Source organism: Trematomus bernacchii, unplaced genomic scaffold (genome assembly GCF_902827165.1).
Source record: "Trematomus bernacchii unplaced genomic scaffold, fTreBer1.1, whole genome shotgun sequence".
NCBI classification, from domain to species: Eukaryota; Metazoa; Chordata; class Actinopteri; order Perciformes; family Nototheniidae; genus Trematomus; species Trematomus bernacchii.
Window position 1 is genome coordinate 8,259,773 of NW_022987582.1, and position 21,374 is coordinate 8,281,146.

At 40.4% G+C, this 21,374-nt stretch overlaps 1 protein-coding gene across 1 annotated transcript in view; it reads right to left on the reverse strand.

Moving 5' to 3' along the window:
- Positions 1-1,120: 1,120 nt before the first annotated feature.
- LOC117480527 overlaps positions 1,121-21,374 on the reverse strand; it is a 46,051-nt gene continuing 25,797 nt past the window's right edge. Inside the window, exon 7 of the mRNA XM_034127867.1 lies at positions 1,121-1,194. Within this exon, the coding sequence (XP_033983758.1) occupies positions 1,121-1,194 (74 nt within the window). The remainder of the gene's footprint in view (positions 1,195-21,374) is intronic.

Consider the following 21,374-nt stretch of genomic DNA (forward strand, 5'->3'; position numbering starts at 1 on the left):
ATTCAGCTTTTTCAGTGATAAAAAGTTTAAAGTTCTCTGTCTGTCATAATGATTAAACAGCAAATGTAATGCAAACACTATTATGAAAAGTAAACAACATAAAATGCACAAGGTTAGAGGTGCAGTAATCCGCACGTTATAGCTCTAAATTCTTCAATTACATTAATTCAACACTCAAACATAATGTATTCGACCACATCCCCTGATTAGGGTTAAAACTGGAAGCCCTGCCAAGAATATTAATAAAGCATGCAAGTCAGTCAAGAATATCATCAGCACATCCTCGTGTCCATCAACAATGGTACAGATGTAAGCAGTGGTAGACCTGATGACCGTTAAACAAAGAGCACATTCATTATGCAGACGGATCATCGCCCCATATTCTGTTCATTTGCATACATCACAAACTCGTCTATTTGTATGATAATCTGATGATTGATGAAAAGTGTGTTTATTTTGATTGGGGCTGCAACGGGAACTGTGAGTGGGAGAAAAGGGGTGGGTGTCTTGATGCAGGTTTTGAATATGCAATGTGTGTCTGACCTCACTGGGAAGCAGAGGCATGTAAGATTTATAAGTCGTCTGCAGCCCCCTGATTGACTAAAACACAGGGGATCACTTAGATAATGCAGCTCCACTCAACTGCTTAGGGTAAAAAAGTAAGCTACCAAGAGGGAAAGTATCCCAAAAAAAAGTGCAGCGCATAAGTTACTTTCTCTGCTTCAGTGTTTGATGTAATTGTTTACTTTGACAGTTTATATGCTTGATCTGATGTCATATTTTTGTCAGTGTGACCTGAAACCCAAGAAGGGAAAGGAGGAGGCTGGGAGGACCCTCACCTTTTTTTTTTCCAATGGCAATCTGGGTATTGGAGATAACGGAGTGAAAAATGTTGGAAGCAATCCACTCTGCCTTGGAGTAAGACCTTTACGATTTCACCACTTCATTAGGAAGTGGCTAATCTCTCCACTCGAGAGGCCTGATAAGGACTCTGCGCTAATGCAGGGGGAGTCAAAGTTCAAACAGCCTTCGATGTTTTGATGCTCAACTTACTAAAGTTCCTGTATGTTCATTAGACAGCTTTATCAGGAAACTCTTCTCTTACATTCCCCAATACCCATCAAGATTGGAAGAGGTGGTGCTGGTGGTGGTGGGTGGGGAGGGTGACAAGGTGCAGAGCGGCGCAGTCTGCAGCTGTGTGGAGATAACAGATAGCAGGGATAGCGGGCTCTTGTAGAAGGAGGGATGGAGGGATGAAGTGGAGAGAGAAAGGGAGACGACTGGTCAGACCATCTTCTCCTCTCCTCCTGCGCTCTCTCTATATCTTGATTAAGCCTTCAGCCCTGACTGGAGTGTAAGTGTAAAGCCAATAAAGTGTGCGTGCCTGCTTTTGAATGTGTGTTTATGGCTGTGCACGTACATGTGGGTTTTTGCGTGTGTTTTGTGTACTGCCCACATTTGCATGCATCTGCCCAGTGGTGTGTGTGTGTGTGTAAGGCCTTGATGTCCTTATGCAGTCACATCTCCATCCACGCGACAACAGCCCAGGCCCCTCCACTCATCAATTTTGCATTGCCATTTAAAAAAGCCTATCACAAGTTCCCCATCAGATTCACATTGGCCCCTGGTGCACATAAAAAGGCCTATTTATACTGATCCCCTCTCCCTGAAATTGTTTTTCAAAGGGAAGATATTATTTTGTGCCCTTCTGGTATCAAAGGCTCGTCAGCACTTCAGAGAGTCAACCACATATATCAAAGTAACACAGGAGCAAAAGGACACATCGAAGAGTGTGTGAAAAAAATAAATAGATAACACATTTAGCATGAACTACTTTGGGATGTTTGGATGCTCTTATTTTTGTTTACTGAATCTGAATTCTGTCACTTTGTGTCAGGCGACACCCGGGCTGCGTTTTAATTGGGTCTGACATGTTTCTCATCTTAGACTAACTTTACCGATGTACAAACATGCTGTTCGCCCTTCACAGAGGAAGTTGTGAAAGATATAGTACAAACTCCAGAGAGTGACTGAATCAAAGGTTACAAAATGTTCAGACATAGTGAAGTGGTACGACGCATTTGAGTGCGGTTGATTTCGTTGCACTGGGAGCTACCTCCAGAGTACAGGTAAAAGCTGGGTTCACATTGAGGGCATTAACACAAGGTGGAATATATAAAGGTCAGGTTCAAGTTTCTTTAAGGCTTCTTTATACTTCTATGACTGTAAACTGAGTGTATTTGTTCGTTGGAGTGTTGGTACAGTAGGATAAAGGAAGACATGACACGGGGGCAGAGTCCACAGGATAGAGTGAAGAGTTTAGCAATTCCAAACTAACATGGTGTATTAGACCCATCGTTCCCGTCCATTCATAATTCCTCTGATGGGAGGTAGTAAGGAACATGTACTGAAGCTCATCCGGCTCATCTGCAATGGATGGATAGTAAAACAAAATTCAACAACAAAATATGTTCATGTATAAACTAGGGCTGTACCCGAATATCAGAATATTCGGTCGTTGGCCTACTATTCGGTTTTCAATTTCGTTATTCGGATATTAGGGTTTTTTTGTTTTTTTCCTAAATGTATGCTTTCAATAAAGGCGAATTGCCACATTCTTATACTATATTTATACTTTTTAATTGCACTGTTAAAATGCGGAAATATATACAATCTCAGCTTGGGCGCCTGACATCGCTTTCACACACAGCGTCACGAACGCGAACGTCACGCTTCACACACCTGAAAACAAAATGCCGAAGACTTCAGCTGTGTGGGACCATTTTAAATTGGACGACGATAAGACAAAGGCAGTGTGCCAAATATGCAGTGGCGACTGGTCATTAGGGGCAGGTGGGGCACAGCCCCACCTAGTGTCAGCAGAAGTATTACAAATAATGATTACAAAAAATGCAAAAAAAAAAATATATATATATATAAAATATATTTTAAGATCATGTTTAATCATCTGATTCGTCTGTACATTGCTGTTTTAGTCTGTGTTCTTCTAATCAGTGTGTCTACAGTCACAGTGTGTGCCTATTGAGCTGTTTAGAGCCATGTGGGACAAAACCTGATCATGCCCCTTCCTCTCGCTGTGAAGTGAACGGTGACTGTAAAAACTACACTGCGCATGCTCAGAGTATTTTCCTATTTAATGTGTGTGGCAAAAAAATAATGACCATAGGGGCACTGAGCTGCCATCCCCACCATACGTCATCTCACATCATTCAGAGCTGATTGGCTGTAAGTATGTGTGCCGCGAAAAGTGTGGTGTGTGAAGAGGAGACGAGAGAGCTGCAGTGACGCGTCCTAAAACCAGGAAGTAAGCACAAAAAAGCAATGAGGTTTCTCCATAGGATTTTAGAAAATAGCTCGAAATAAGATCTGTGGGAAACGTACCTGTTAGATAAATGCACGTTTTGTTCAGCCGGATAACATCCACATGTCTACCCTACTTTTATAATTTTTTTATCATAAATCTATCGATTAGATTTATGATAGACTTTTGAAACTACAAGAAGATAAGGAGGACTTTTACAAAAAAGTAATAGAAATGTTTGTCCAGAAGGATAGGCAAATGGACTTCATCTTCAAGTCAAGGTAAGACCGCAATTTTATTGGAAATGGGATCTTACTAAGAGAGAACAATTCAATATTTAAATGATAAAATTACATGTTTTGGGTATCCTTTTGTTGAACTGTCTGTTTAAAATTAATCGAAGCATCAGACAAAAAAAGCTTTTGAAAATAATATTATATTTTGGTTTAGGTCAAAATATAATATTTGTAAACCTGAAGAGTCAGTGCCAGTGCCTCACCAGCCATGAACCTCACTGCACGTCACTGCAGAAGCTTATATATAGACATCTAAGTTTTTTGTGCCCCACCACTTTTGTACATATAAAAACGCCACTGCAAATATGCAATATGAAACTGCCCTACCACGGTGGCACAACCAGAGTTTCCGTTGGCCGGTAATTACCGGACTTTGACCGGTAAAATATGTTTAAGACCGGCAAATCTAAATCTCTCCGGTCAAAATGTCCAGTCAAAATTATTTCCCCTTAGCACAATACCGCATCAGTTGCGCCACTTATGTGACAAACAAGAAGAGTATGTGACGGAAAAGAATAGTCAATTCTAATGTCTATCATTTAATGTGGAGAAAGAGGTGTCCTGTATGGGTTGATTGTGCGTTGATCTGTTGGTAATGCCTCGGGGTTCCGGTGGGCATGTAAACAAATGCATAATGCTGCGCTATACTTTGCGGCCTCACCCGGTTGCATAGCAACGCTTATTGTTTAGATGTCTTTTGATAAGCAGGTAGTCATATAATTTGCTAGAACTAGCTAGATCTGATCGATATGGACATAAACGCGAGTGAAGTCTAATCTGACGGGAGAGGGAGATCAGCTGCTGCTGACGAGTCGACATGCAGCGGTGAGCTATGAGGGGCCGTGTAGGCCAAAATTCAAACTAACCTCGCACACACACTACTGAAAACATCTGGCCTTGCACACACACACACTACTGAAATACTCTCACATTCACTACTGAACACCTCACACACACACAACTGAAAATTAAGCCTCACACATACTACTGAAAATTAACCTCACACACACACTATTGAAATCCTCTCACCTTCACTACTGAACACCTCACACACACACTACTGAAAACATCTGGCCTTGCACACACACTATTGAAATCTTCTCACATTCACTACTGAACACCTCACACACACACTACTGAAAACATCTGGCCTTGCACACACACACTACTGAAATACTCTCACATTCACTACTGAACACCTCGCACACACACACTACTGAAAACATCTGGCCTTGCACACACACAACTGAAATACTCTCACATTCACTACTGAACACCTCGCACACACACTACTGAAAATTAACCTCACACACACGCAACTGAAAACATTTTACTGAAAGGTTCTCAGTAGGGAGTGTGCATGTGTTTCACCTATGTGTGTGAGGGGGATTCTTGCTGTAACGGAAGTCATTGTAATGAAACAGAAGTCATTGTAATGAAACGGAAGTAACAAAGAACAATGCTGCAGTGATACAGTAGGTGGCGATAATTCTCGTCTACTCTGTTTGGAAGTCGCCATTAAAGAAGAAGAATGAAACAGAAGGTCCAATTCAGCATGGATTTATAGAAAAACAGCACCGCAGCCGTAGGCTGGAGCCTGGACCGAGCAGTCTACAAACTGAGACAGTCTGGTCTATGGAGGTGTTCTTGTTTACATCACCTGGCGCAGCTCGTGAGGTGGGCAAATCAGCCCGGGACTCTCGACCGGCCCACTTCGGTACCGCAAGTAAATTATCAACGGGGGGGGGGGGGGGGGGGGGGGGGGGTGTGCTAGTGAGTTATCCGACCGGCCCACATCGTCCGACCGGCCCACTTCTGTACCGGCCCATCGGGATTCGTCCCGAACGTCCCGATGGCCAGTCCGCCCCTGCCGCTAGCAACATGCACAGCTGCAATAAGCTAACAAGCTAACTAAACCGAAATTGCGCCAGAACCTTTCCTTTTTTGTTTTACCATTTATTGTGGCTCAGTGGATAGAGTGCTGGACTACGAATCAGGGGTAGCAAGTTCGAGTCCCACTGCAGTCAGCATGTCGTTGTGTCCCTGGGCAAGACACTTCACCCCAAATTGCTCCTGTGGGGATTGTCCACAGTACTGAATGTATGTCGCTTTGGATAAAAATGACATGTAATGTAATAATTGAAGTGATTGATATTTCAGGCTGAGAGGACAATGGCCAGTTAAATATGGTTGATTAAGCTGTGTACTTCTAGCGAACAGTTATGTTAGCATTAGTTAGTTAACAGTAAGTAGGCTAAATATAGGAGTAACCGATGTACTCCAGCCTGATCCAAATAAGGCTCACCTACGTCTGTTGCTCCCGGTCTGCACGTTTTACGTTGCTTAAAGAGCAACTTGCAGGGGTTTTTTTTTGTACTATATTTATGCTTAACCTTGTCTGAAAATTACAATTAAAAAAGTTAATGCAGGATTTTATATGTTTTACAAGACATAAGGGCAAGAATTCAGAGGGAAAGGAGCCGTTTTGAGCTCTGCTACTAAAAACTGCTTTTTTTTAACGTCATATGTCAAACGCGTCATATTACGTCACATGGGGGAGCAACTTTCTCGGACTCCTTCTCTGCCCAATCCGCGGTAGTAGTTGGTAGTTGGTAGTTGGTTTGAGCGGTTTTGATTTAGTGAGCTGGTATTTTTTCGGTAATTTTACATTGCATTTCACCATTTGTAATCATGGTGAGCTGGAGTTTGTGCACAAACTCCAGCCTGTCAGGACATCGAGTCCACAGTTTCCCTAAAAGGAAAAGGACCGGAGCTAGCTTTCGTTCCTGGGTGCGTTGTGCGAGGTGCATCCACCTCCCTGCAGCACATAGGCCTACTCTCCACAGCTGAGGCCTATCAAACGAAACGTTTATCAGGAAACCGTATTATATCTCTCTCCCCCCCCTTCGCTGCTCTCTCTCCCCCATTCGTTCCTCTCTCCCTCCCCCCCCTTCGCTCCTCTCTCTCTCCCCTCCGGTACACACCATAAGACGTAGTGTGGAGTTGCATTAGGTAACGCGAGATGCGGCTGATACTTGCGCATTCGTTTCTGTTATGAATCAGTATCAACAGTCCTGCCAGTAACGTTACAATATTATCAATACTACTTTAGTTATAGCCTGATATATGATAGCTAACTTTACAATGTTGTGATGTGACCGACGTTAGCTAACATTAACTGTAGCTAACGCCGGTCACTCACCAAGACAGCTGCCCTGTACTCCACTGGTTCTCCTCACACCACAGCTCCATTTCTCTCCGATGGCCGTTATTTTTTCTAATCCTTGGCTGCTCCTGGTCTCTTGGACACCTAGCAGGCTCATAATTATATGGTTGTGGTCCGTCATATGCATTCGAATATATATTTTCAACCTCTTCTGTGTCAAAACTAGCATTGTGATCCATGTTTATTAATACGTTAGACCGGCCGCTCTCCCCCATGTGACGGCACATGCGAGAGGTCACATGGGGAGGCTTTTGTTATGCGGAAGTAAAAATGTCTTACAAAATCGACGCCAGATGTCACTGTAGTGTATATTTATGTGTATTTTTTGGAAAATCTAGTGTATACATTATTTTCCTACACATTTAAATTCACTGGTGTCTCTAACCTGCAAGTTGCTCTTTAAGGTACAGTAAGTGAACATGAAACTATTCAGCAAAAACTTTCAATCATAACGTAAGGCAGTGGTTCTCAACTGGGTCGCGGACCCGTTTCAAGTGGGTCGCGGATGTGTGAGTGAAGAAAAAAAAGTTGAAAAAAAAATGTTTTGGGGGAAAAAAGGCAAACTTTTATTTTGAAGGACCGATTTTCTAACGCTGTGCATGCAGTAGGCGTTGGACTGGAAGTACCGGAGACCATAAACGGTTTTGAAAACTTCTGTCACGTAGTGATCATCTTCTCAATAAAACATCTCTGCTGATGTTTTTTCGAGTCTTCTGGCCAATCAGAATCAAGATTGTTACCGGAAGTCCCCACGGAGAATAACTGCGGTAGAACTATTCTTTATACATCCATGGGTACAACTTCAGATAAAAATGAACACATAATGAAATATGACCCCCGGTTTGATGATTGACAGGTCACAGAACAATGGGAGCTATCTACCCTTACCCACAATTTAAAGTAAGTCACACAGACTATCTCCTCTTTACTCTTCTCTCAGCAAGCTGTCAGAACTAAGTGAAAAACAAACAATGGCATAAAATATTATTAATATGTCGGGTAGTAATAGATTTATTTATTTTCTTCTCAGAGTGTACCAGAATGCGTAGCTTATGTTAGTATTTCTAAAAATCTCCTGGGGGAGAATCCCCCCAGACCCCCCTGCTGGGGTTGGGTTTTCAGCATGTGTGCCTTTTTATATAGTTCAGCTTTGATTCCATCATCTCATTAAACCTTTTTTAAAAGCATACTTTAGTTCTGTGAAGGGATAAATGCACTGTACTTCACTTTTATTAATATTGTATTCTGAAAAGCGTATATATTACAGCACGATTTTTTGTTGAATAGATTTGAGTGCTTCAAAATGTTGGGTCGCGATGTATTGACCAAGTAAAAAGTGGGTCCCGTGTGAGGTTTAATTTTCAGTTGTGTATGCGAGGTGTTCACTAGTGAATGTGAGAGTATTTCAATAGTGTGTGTGTGAGGTTAATTTTCAGTTGTGTGTGTGTGAGGTGTTCAGTAGTGAATATGAGAGGATTTCAATAGTGTGTGTGAGGTTAATTTTCAGTAGTGTGTGTGCGAGGTGTTCAGTAGTGAATGTGAGAGTATTTCAGTTGTGTGTGTGCAAGGCCAGATGTTTTCAGTAGTGTGTGTGTGCGAGGTGAGTTTGAATTTTGGCCTACACAGCCCTTCATAGTGAGCGGAGCAAAACACACACTTCAGGTTAGAAAATCACACTTAGCTATTTTAATTACCTCTCAAACTACCTAAACTAGTTATAGATATGTTTGTTTTTACTGTCGGGTCACTCATTACTGGATCAGTGAGCTGCATGAGACGGATACTGACGGGCTGTCAGGAGAGGGAGAGAGCGCTCCGTTTATTATCCCTGTGTTATTATAAGTTACTGTACACTTTTGAATAGTTAATCTACTATAATTAGTTTGTTTAATATCGAATCATATCAATTTGTTTTAAAGCTAAATAAATAACAAAGAAGACCTTTGACCGGCGCTTTTCTCATTTTGTCCGGAAGATTTCAACTTTAACGGACATGTTGACCGGCAAAAAAAATTCTAAACTCTGGGCACAACAACTATGAAAAGTCACCTGAATGCTGTAAGTAGTAGCTTAGCAGCTGTTGTCCAGTTGCCATGATGAAGCTGCTTTATCCGCCGTTTAAATAGTAACGTTACACATGATAAAAACGTGCACGCGTGCCGAATATTCGCTGCTGATTACTACCCCCCGCGCGCGCCGAATATCCCAATATTTGCTGCTGATTACTACCGATTATCCGGAGCCCGAAAAATGGTATTCGGGACAGCCCTAGTATAAACCAACAGTTAATTGATTTTTTTTTTTTAAATCATCATTCCCAACACATTTGTTTTCATCTTGTCAGCCCATTTACCACTTGTTCATAAAGAAAGATATATGACCAGTTGCTTTATCTAAATAAATATATAGTTTTGTTTATTGAAACTTCCAGTGCTGTCCATACAGTACTACTAATAATCAATAAAAACTGATAATTTGTACAAGATACAAAATAATAATGAAAACAACATATAATTTAATTTTTTTTAAAATAGGTAAAGAGATTTCTTAACAGATCTTAGCATAAATAGTGGATGGTGGCCAAAAAATACATTGTGCACAACATTATCACATAATCTGAAGGTTCATCAAACACTCAGTTAAACAGGCACCACAACATGGTGCATACATGTTACATTGTTTTAAAACCTCACTGTATATATGTATATGTAACATAATCTTTAAAGGGGACCTATCATGCAAAATGCACTTGTGTACGTCTTTTATACATGAATATGTGTCCCCGGTGTTCCAGGGAACTCACCAAGTGTCAGAAAACACAACCCTCTCTATTTTCCTCCATACCCAGATCTCTAGGGGCTGCAACGGATCTGATAAAAACTGATCCAGATTTGAACACTTTACTGACGTCAGTAAAGTGGCGCTACGGCTATTGGGCCAACTCTCCACCTATCAGGGGAATGTGGGGTTGGGCCACGGCCGGCCATTGCCGCTCGAAAGCGCTGGAGACGCTGTTGTACATATGCCAGGCCTGTAAGTGGCGCTGTAGTCTGCCACAAAAGCAGTGAAGAAGACTTCCCGCGCATAGTTACCATGGTTACCCTTCTGTTTATTCTCCGCTGTGGCTTTTTTTCTCCCTCCCCGAGGCAAGCGTTTGCTCCCGCTGCTTTAATTCAATGCAATCCCTCCCCGTCGAGGCAAGCACTGTAATTCTCTCCGGTTAGTCCACCAGCAGATGACAAACACCCACCTCTCCGCCTCTTCCAAGGAACGAGGGGACCGTGCGGCAGAGTTTCAGTTAGGTTTTCTTTCGCCGGTCAAGATGTCCGTTAAAGTTTAAATCTTCCGGACAAAATTAGAAAAGTGCCGGTCAAAGGTCTTCTTTGTTATTTATTGAGCTTTAAAACAAATGAATAACGACTCTATAGGCCTATAATAATATAATAAAACACGGAGGACGGAGATCTATTTTTCTCCCCCTCTTCTGACTTCTTCAGAGCACGGCTCCCCTCTCCTGCAGGGGGGCGTGGTCAGCTGCAGCTCACAGAATCAGCCCCGTAGACAGCAAACAGCAAATAGAGCGAAATGAGGCATGGCTAAAATGCATTTTCTGTTTGGTATTTTGAAAACAGAAACGTATAAATATACCTTATATAGGTATGGCCCTACAATATATCATTTAAATATAGCATGATAGGTCCACTTTAAGCATCTTCACTTATTATCCAATACCTGTATCCCATATTTCAAAAGATATTTCAACACCAATTCTGACAGTGGACAGACTGAACTGCATTTCTGTGCAATATCCACACAAGTACTGATGGCAGTTTGGTTGGACTGTATTACTTCACAGACATCTGCACAATACATGGAATAACAAAGAGAAGAAGTGAATATGTCTGAGATGTTTTATTCTGACATTTCACTCTCTCTCTCCACAGAGTGTTCCTCAGTATATCTGTGAGCAGATAACAAATGAGGGTGCCAACTGGGCCACAAAATGCCGCAGAGATAATCTGCTATCAGTGAGCCTCACTGATCCCTGGGAAAAGAAATAGGGCTTAGAGGGCGAAGTGTCAACACCTTAGATATCTGTACATACTTAGCCCAGGAATCAAAGCTAAGGTGGCAGGGCCTGCTCACTGCTTAGCCTCATATCTCCACAACAGTGACTTATCCGTGCTACAAACCAAAGTGTCTCTTGACTTTCAACCTTAGGAAGGCAGTGGCTACCATCTATACAAGTAAGGTGTTCCCAAGATTACAATACATTTGTGTTCATTTAAAAATGTGTCCAAGATAAGAGTCTTAATGTCCATACAATTGCATCATTGTGTGGCTCATTTTAAATGTAGATTCACAGCCAGGCTTATTGGACTTTTGTTCTTTCTTTTATATTTGACCTTGTTATTTCAGTTGGCTTTTGTTGTGGCCAAAATCCAGTGACACACAAAACAGGATGTTTTATTTCTACAGCGAGCTTGAAAGGAACATAAATACTTTGCATAATTAGTTTCTAATTATGCATAGTTTTCTCATTGAAGTGCCTCACATGGGAAGAGATCACGAAAAACCTTGAACTTTATATCCATTTACAGAATAAATGGAACATTTAACAAAGACAGAAAGGATTGTGAGCAGGAAGAAATCCCATCCAACACGCTTCTCCCTTAATCCCAGTGCCCATTTCTTCTCTATTTTTCAAACAATTTTTCATACTGATGTGTTTTACTGAATGTTGCTTTCTTACTTTTTAGTCAAATAATACGCTTTTCAAAACGTTGGCACCCTTGCTTGTGGATAATCGATTGGTGGAGTTTAAAGTGAGAAGGTGTCACCCTCTCAGCATTAAATGTAATTGTATCGAAACAAAGGGTGTTCAGATATGGCACTTTTGGGATCTTTTACATGGTAGTATACTGTATATGCAACTTCTCCCATGAGCCTATAATATAACTCCTTAATGAGTCATTAGGCCTCATAAGGTTTTCATGAGATTCTCTGCCTATCACTCATGTACTGTAGAAGTCCATGCAGATTTCCTAAACATCTTAAATCTGCTTGCGGTATTATACCAAAACAGACATTCAAAGATGTTGGAGGTCTCCCATTAAACATTAACACAATATTGTTTTTGTTTTGCAAGTCAGTAAAGCAGGCACTATCCTTTCATTTGAAGAAATACCAATAAAATACCAATTTCCATTACCTACCATTTTTGTATTTTTTTTATTGGTGGCTTAAGACAAATATGTGTCAGTATATCAAACATGAATTTTCCTTTAGAAGCTTTTCATTAGTCCTTTTGGTCTTAGTACAGTCAGTTCAAAATACCAAGAGAACCATAGGAGTACAAAGAAGAGTTCAAACCTTCCCCTTACATCTGAAGTACAACTTGGTCCTGGATGTGAACACGCTCAACCTAACACCGACAGGCCGCCTGGTTTAATAAACTGGTGGTTTGAACCTGAACAAAGATCCCAAATATTAAATTCCCGTTGGCAATAAAACTTCTTAGCCTTGTCCATCAAACCTTCCCCAGATCCTACTCATCCTCTGTCTCTTTATCATTCGTTCTTTCTGTTTAGGTTCTGTCTGTCATGGCTTCCAGCTTCAAAGTGCAATCAAAAGTGGACAGTTCTCTTTTAATTCCCCAACACATCTCCCGTGTTACAACGTCTTCTCAACATGAAACATGTTCTTTGGCTATAGTGTACAGTACATGTACACATCTAGTGAATACAGATGTACAGCACAAACGTAAACACACCACAACGCCACCTTCACATAGTCCTCCACCAACTCCAAATTGCAGCCAGGCAGCTCGATCTTTAGAAGTTCTTCTAATCAAAGTGCAGCTGCGAGGCTAATCAAAGAGCCCTAAATAACTCCATCTCCCAACACAGGCCATAGGAGGATTAAAAATCCACTAGCCAGAACTGGGTGTCTTCGATCTGGGGGCCGCTAACGCCTAATGAGAACTCCCCAAAGCCCGAGATCACAGCTGAGCTGCTGGGCGCAGCATGCTGAGGCCCTCTTTAAATCCTGAAGAGATCCTATCAGGACCAGATGAAAATAGATATTGCCCTCTCTGGGTGTCAGATGATTAAAAGAATGGCAGAGGATTATAGAGTCCAGTTTGGATGTTAGTTCTGGGAGGGGGAAAATAAACTCACAGTGCTCCTGTATTTGTGTGTCTTTTACATGGCATTAAAGCCCTTACAGATAAGAGTAGTCGGAGACCAAAGGTGAATGTTAAAGCAGCGCTCCATTATGCAGACTTAGAAGACCTACAGTTGTTTACTTAGATCTTACAGGGATTACAGAGCTGTTTGCTGTGACTCTATCAAACACACTGGCCTTTTGTTCTAGCACAAGGCTTGATGATGAGTTGTCTTTACTGAACTGCAATCTCTACATAATAACCGATTGCCCTGGACCTATGATAAGTGGATTATGACATTGGTATGCTGTGGACATTTAATAGTTTAAATCATAGGCTGGAAGCATTTGTTCGACACAGACATTTGTTAGTGTGATGCACAAAAATATATGTGATTTCATATTTACTAATAGGGAGACAGTTGCCTGTTGATACAAATAAATTCTAATCAACCAAAATGACAATATTGATTGAGATTGTCTTACACATTCAAACTGAACATATTAAAAACTGTGCTTTGACAGAAGCAAGCCCAAAGAATGTGCCTTGTCCTTTACAAAATTCACAATAAGGAAGTTATAAAATGGATTCACATTACAATACACATTTCACAATAAATGAATCGACATTGGAATCCCTAAGAGCGCTAAGAGTTTAAATTCATAGTTTGCCACATGAAATGGTGTCAACATCGAATACAATTTCATCTACATGGAAACTAACAATGTATACAAATTGTTTTAGCATGTCTAGAGTTATTTTATTTCTATTAATATTTTTACAAACTATGGAATCTATGGAAATAAATAAATCTGCATGTATTTTTGCATATCTATTCATACACATTCATATTTAAATTATTAGGAATTTGACAATTAGTCAGTCATTTCTTCCTTTGCACTGACACATGCTGGCAACCTATCTGCTGTCGGTCTTCTCAGAGTGGAGGATCTGTATGCTCTAACTAGACCAACACAGATCTGACAAGGTTGTGTGCACCTGTCATGTCCCACTCTCCTATAACTTTAACATGTTCATGTCTGGGCCTGGCAGGTCATTATAATAAATGAGGTGGGCTTAGTGGACAGCCATGCCTCGTTCCTCTTCCCTAATGGGAGCGAAGAAATCTGCAAACCCGTACTTTACATTGACTGATGCTGAAGGCTCAAAGAAACTAGTTAAAGTGGACAATTAGAGTTGTGGCGGGTGGGGTATATCTCCCCTGCCCAATCACATGAAATGTCCCTTGTTATTTTAATAATTCAGACAGCGGCTAATTTCTACAGCTAGACTGTGTCAAGGTAATGTGCAGCTCACATGTCCTAGATGTGTCACTTTGAACTTGGTCGCCACAGCTTCTAAAGTAGCGCAGACAGGTTCCTGGCGGGGGAGACGGTGTGGACTTTCAATTAACTCAGGCATGGGGGACAAAATTGAGAGATAGGAAATGCAGGAGGAATAGCTAAAATACCTTGCGTTGTATTGCGCTGAATGGATTGTTTATACACACATGCTGCTCTGTCTTCTTTGATTGGACAGCAGCCTATTCTATGCTCAGCACTACCACTCTCCACCAACAATATGTTGAATTGCACACATAGAAGGCATAACTCGTATGAAATTCTCTCCCTTTCTGGGGCATATTCTGCCCTCAGTGCTTACACAGCTCAACAACAGACCTACACACATAGCTTGATGCTCAAGTCTAAGGCTGTTAGACCCTCCACTCACATCTGAAGTGGCTTAGCACAAGTGCAAATCTCTCCAAACCAGACCCTGAGGACTCTATTTCATACTCCCAGCCCCTCTCTGCCTCTTCCTCTCCAATATGCCTGACCTAGACGTATGCGCTCCTTTCATCCACATTCCCATGGAAACTAATTTAGCCTAGCTAGAGGGAGAAGGCAGCCCTGGGTTCAATTGGCTGGATTTACACTTGAGATATTATTCATTACATTAGCTGCCATGCTGATCTCTTGCTCGGTTGTTCTCCCTCTCTCCCTCCATCTCCCTCTTTCTCTCTTTCATTGTCTGGTTACAGGCTTCTCAATATATTCCCTATCTTAAAATTCATGGTCTTCTCAATACGTACCTATATTTGTTTTTCTGCTATTGTTACCCAACCTGTCTCGTCGCCACATGGAAATTGCATTCTTGAATGTCGGGAGCAATATTTTCAAGGACAAATTAAAGCGATGGCACAAAACTACTGCATAACAAAGTAGCTTGTCTTAGATTTATTTGAATGTATGCCAATGATCGTTACAAAATGCAAATATACTGTTTTTCTTACAAACAATAAATAAATATAAAATAAACAAGAATAATTGAATTGTCGCCGCTTATTAAGACAATTCAACATGGTGTCCAGACAATGTAAAAGTGTGGGGATTTGTTTATCTTCAAAAGCCAATGTGTGGTTATCAGTACCATGGAATGTAATGGCTAATTGTCCTTGCTATTGCAAATGTTATGGTATTTAAGCCTATTATATAATTGCTTGCCAGAGCCTCCTTCCTGCAGTGAGCTGAACCATAATGAGCAGGCATGTGTGTACGTGTGTGTGCATATCAAAGGAAATATAAGATTCTTCTTATTCATATTTGTACTCAATCCTCATCCACTTCCTAATTCTCCACTAGCAGCATATTTAATTATGTGGCCTGTCTGTTGTTTGCCATCTGTCTAGAATCAGGATACACCATGTTAATAGACCTAACATGACTGGAAATTAAGCCATTATTCCGAAATGAGCATTAATATCTTCAGCAGCAAATAGCCTCGGGACAAGTAATGTAAGGGGGGTGGCAGACAATGATTAGAGTTGTCTCTGACTCCAAGTTTCACATATTAACTTATACATACTGTTCAATACAATCACTCAAATATTCTTCAGCATTTTCTCTAAAGGATACACCTTTTTGTTTTCTGGTGAGACATACTTGTATACACTTGCTTTAAACATGCGTATCATTGTGTTGCATCTAGGTTGCAATATAGTCTTTTTCTTTGCATTGTCACACAGTACCACACAGTACCACACACACATGCAGGTTTCTCTGTCTTTGTGTGCTTATATGTGCACATTCAAACACTGTGTGAGTGCATGCCTCTTTGTCACAGAGAGAAGGGGGTTGTATATATCTTTCCCAGTCCATTTTTTGGAGATAATGACGGCCATTTCTTCTTCTCAGTGACTGATGACAGGCAGAACTAACCGCTAATGGCATGCCAGTGCTGGAGCGTGCCACTTATGTTATTTTTCCTGACAAGACTCAGGGGAAGGCTTCATTTTTTTGACATTTGACCATGCAAATTCACTCCTGCTACATTATTCCACATTTACATCCATCTCTCACCCCTCCCGCCTCCTCTTCTGTCTCCATCCACCCCAGCCCACCCCACCTCTGTCTCTTTCCTTCAGAATCTGCTGGTGGTTGCAGACAGTAAAAGCAAGCCTAATAAAGTGCCGTGAAAAAAGGGAATCACTTCAATAGCGCTACAAAAGAAATGTTGAATAAAGAGCCCAACCTTTTCCTATTAAGCACCTCTCCAGATTAGGCCTTTGTCAAAGCAAATGCAATGGGATGTGGTAAATATGAGCAGTGCAAAGTGCAGTCAAGGTGAATATGAGGGCTACCAAATAATTCATTGACACAGGAAATTTCAATTTATGTCTTTGTATATTGTTCATTTTTTCTTTATATCTCAGGTTGTGACAAACGGCTGTTCTGTAATTGTACATTTCAGATGGACCTTGTGATCTCGGAAACCACTCAGAGGATTTGCAAGATTTATTATCAAACTTTTAGAAAAGGTTAAATAATGAGGATAGCAGGAGGGGTAGAATCCATCGTTAGGTTAGATTAGAAACAGCATATCATATAAAGACATATACATTAGCCTCAGACTTAGGAAACATTAGGGTGTAATATATATATACTCCTCTTTACATTTCCTTCTGGATTTCCTTTATCGTTGCAAACTTTATCCATTAAATGACTATTCAAAAACCATTCAGGTTATGTTTTATGAGCTGATTTCACTCCTCACATGATCAAACTTGTGTGCCTTCAGCATCCACACATTCATATTCAAAACCCCCTTAGTTCACAAACATCAGGTGTGGTCCACATCCACTAATAAGGCATTCCTGCTTTTCCTACTCCTTGCTGCCTTTTTCATCTCATTAAGTTTGCGATACGAGACTGCACTCTTATTAATGCAACAACTTCATCCCCCTTCTGATGATTTAAGAGCTTTTGTCTCGATGGGTGGTATTGGTTTGTGTGTGCATAAGTGTTATTGTGGCATTTGTGCATAATATGTAGGTTTACATATGCACTTGCCGTCAGAGATTCTGTGTGTTTGTGCTCGCCCAGCTGAGACATGAGTGTGTCCGTGTGTGTGAGAGTGTGAGAAAGAGGCAGGGGGTTGATGGGTCTTGGTGGGTCAGCACACCTGCTGCGGCTACAAGCACTCTGGGACAGCTAATGTTCTCTGAGCTGACAGGAATCTCCCCCCTACTCCAACGCCCAGCCCTCCTCCCTTCTCTTTCCCCTTTAGTTTGAGCTCAGATAGATTGCCCTTGTAACGGGGGCTAATAATGTGCCACAGAAGGCTTTTTAATGGGGAGGACTTTGATAGGTTTTCCAGGACACGGGAAAAGCCACACAGAGGAAGACATATGCAAGGCATGCACATGAAGACAAGAACGGACACACACATTGATGCGCACGTGCATGCCTGTGAACTCACAAAGTTATACAAATGTGGATGTGCGCACACACAAACTCTACCTGTCGGCTTGTTTTACCACATTATTATGGCTGGCAGGGGGTCTCTGGCCCTCTGCTGTTCTCCAAAGGCAGCCTGTAATGTGTCAAGAGAGAGAAAATGAGGAAGGAGGGAATAGAGGGAGGAGAAGAAAGAGGAAAAGGAGGAGGAGGTAGACTGCCAGCTGACAATGAAATAAAGCCCATTAGAGAGAAGTAAAATAACACAGGGAAGGAAGTGACAGCAGGCCTGTTACACACACATCTTTACTGTCTTTAACTACTGTCAGCCCCACTGTGTGACAGCAGCTGCCATCTCTCACACACATGAAGGCAGGCATATACACATCCACACATATGCACACAGGCACACAGGCACACTAACATAAGCATTCACACACACACAAAGGCTTGCAATCACACATTTCCAACTTTTAATCATGCACATGCAGCCGTGTGCAAATAAAGGGAGACAAACACAGATTCAGTATACACACACACAGGATGCATATATCAAAACAGCACTGAAATGCTTAGTGAAACTCAGACATTCAAGAGATTGTTTTAGTGTGTTTGGAATTACATTTGTTAATTGTCTGTATATTTTTCAATGTATGCGGTATGAAGAATCAGCGTAATGTATCGTTTTGCGAAGTACAGTATTGATGCTACACGAATAGGTTCTGCTGGCTTTAGTTTTAGTTTCACATTCGAAAAAGAATACAACAATTGTTTTGGTTTAATTACATTTTCTACTGACATGTTGAAATTGACCCTTTTTGCATTGACTTTTTACAGTATGAACAACAATAGAATGAAAATGACAAATGAAAAACAAATATCAAGGAAAGCGTTCCTGCTCTCTGTAATATAAAAATATAAAATATCACCACCTGTTCTCATTAATTGTCTCCTTTTCTAAAATAATCTTCAAGAAAAAAGAAAAAATCAGAATAACATATCTTCTACTTTTGGACAGTTGATGGTTCAATAAATATGTCACCCGTTGACAAAATGTGCAAACCTCAATATTTCCTCTTGCACAAAACAAGATTATTCAGCTAAATTCAAAGAGCTGCATTTTAAGAAAATATGGCTATGTTTTAGGAATAACAGGAAGTGTCTATTTGATCTGATATAATGCTAGCCCTTCAGACATAAAATGGATGTCATGTAAAGACAGATTTCACTAATGTTCTCGTCACCATGGTCATTCAAATGCATGTTTTAAAGTGACATGAGGCTGACCTGTCAGGAAAAATGGACTTTTAAATTATATGGACAGAAGACTTGTAAAGCCAGGTCTCACTAATATTTTAAAATATTAATGTGTACCTCCATCAATGCATGGGCAAGGGATATTCTAATAGATACTTAATTATTCATACCCATAAATAAAACCTGCTTACCTAGATTAGGACTAAAAACCCCTACTATGATGGTTTATAAGGACAGGCTAATAATGTATGTATGCAAAGGTTTTTGATGTTCAGCTGTACCTGCACATTCAGCCTATACGGTCTAAGAGAGAAGGATGTCAAAACTATAAGTACGACCATCAGATATAGGCTCATTTCATATTTACAGAACACAACTTTTTAGACCTTTACACCTTGCGTACTTCTGTATGCACTGTACATGTATGGTGAAGGCCAGTTTGTCAGACTGTCAAACCAATCCATCAGCAGTTTCATGAGGAAACCATGTGACCTCAGCCTCTCTGGCTTTCATGTTGCTCTTGCAGCAGTTTCATACGGAGTACTTTTTTTTAACATTTTGAAATGTCATTGCTGATATTGTAAGAATTGCAAGTGTTTTTCAGTGTATATACACAAACCAAACGTTCCCATTCCAAACTCATCACATGTGGATGCTTTGTCAGAACCTTTTGGTGCAATATTTCAATGGGCAGGTTGGTCTGATTGAACTTATTCTAGTGTTGAAGTCTAACAGAAAAACGTTGTGAGGTTTTGGAATAGATCACAGTTTAGATAACAATAAATATGCTTAAATATTTAGTTAAATAGTATCTCAGGAACTTGACGTACAGTACAGTAAGTAGAGTATGTTACGTGGGTTAACTTCTGTACGAAAGTTAAAATAAGTAATCTCCTGGGTAAAAGGCCTGTGTTTGTGTGACCCTTCCATCCACCGAGATCTCCTTGCTGTTGCTCCATCTACTACATCTCCTGAATTCCTATTTGAGACATTCATATTAATTAATCAAATTTGATTTATATATCCCAATATCACAAATGTTACAGGAGGCTTTACAGTTTATACAGAATACGAAACCCTCTGTCCTTAGACCCTCACATCGGACAAGGAAAAACTACCAAAGAAACCCCACAGTCAACGGGGAAATAATGGAAGAAACCGGGGAGAGAAAAAGAGGAAGGGATCCTTCTCCCAGCATGAACAGATCTGCAATAGGTGTTGTGTGTGTATATATTCATGTTAAATAAAGGACACAAGAAGGAGCCCTGCAGATACAAAACTGATAGGATACGTGGTTGACTAAGCTGCCATATTTGACGAGTTTGGATAAAGAAAAAGTGCTGACACAAAATGGCATCTTAAGAATTAAGGTGCAATTGTTGATTATAAAGACAGCTCTAGATTTTTTTTAAGTGTGTTTAAAGGAGTGTTACAATCAACACAAATATTCAAACTTATCAATTTAATCAGACAAAGAAGACTGTCTTATAATCTCACCCAGTCATACCTTGTTTGCTTAACCATAGGGGTTGTTTTTCCTCAGTTGACACGTCTGGTTTGTTTTATCCCACTGATCTGTAAGACCACTTGTGAGAGAGAATGAACTGCTAATCAGTTTTAGTCTGCAGGCTGTTAATATTTAATTGAATAAACAAACAGACACAAACAACTTAATGCGGAGTGTTATGATAATGTTTTGCATCTCGCCTTACTTAAAATTCTGTCATGAAAAATGTAATTATTGTTGACAAAATTAATCACATTATAATTATGTTGTGGCGGAAGACAAGAGTTGTAGAAGTAGGTTAAACATAGAACACTTTTCTTCAAGTTTTTTCCTCTTTCAGTTTCATCTGCAGTTTGATGTTTGAATTAAGTTTCACACAAAGTGAATCTTTGTATTTTTGTATAGTAAAAACACTGTAGGATATTTTACAAGTTTATATAAACTTGTCACTGATGGGGATTGTGTTACTATTTTCCAAATATCTAACATAAAACAGGCTTGGCCCTAAACGTATAAAAAAAAACATCAACCACCATGTTAGATTATGTGTTCATCGTAATACTTTTCCTTTGAAAATAATAATACGTTTTTACAAATGTGTTTTTTTTATTTTAACACATTTGTTGAGATTGCATAATTGAGGTTATTAGGCTGCTGAGCCACAGTATCAGGTGTGTGGAGCTTAAATAAGCCCCTGTACCAATATTATTTCAACTAAATATAAAGTTACTGGAGTATTTCTACTGATATTCATCCAACCAATGCTCTGAAACAGAACTGCACGGCGCCCTTCTTCTTCTGGATTAAGGTAACACTTTAAAACCCACACAATACATCTTTATTAACCACACAAAATAAAGAAAC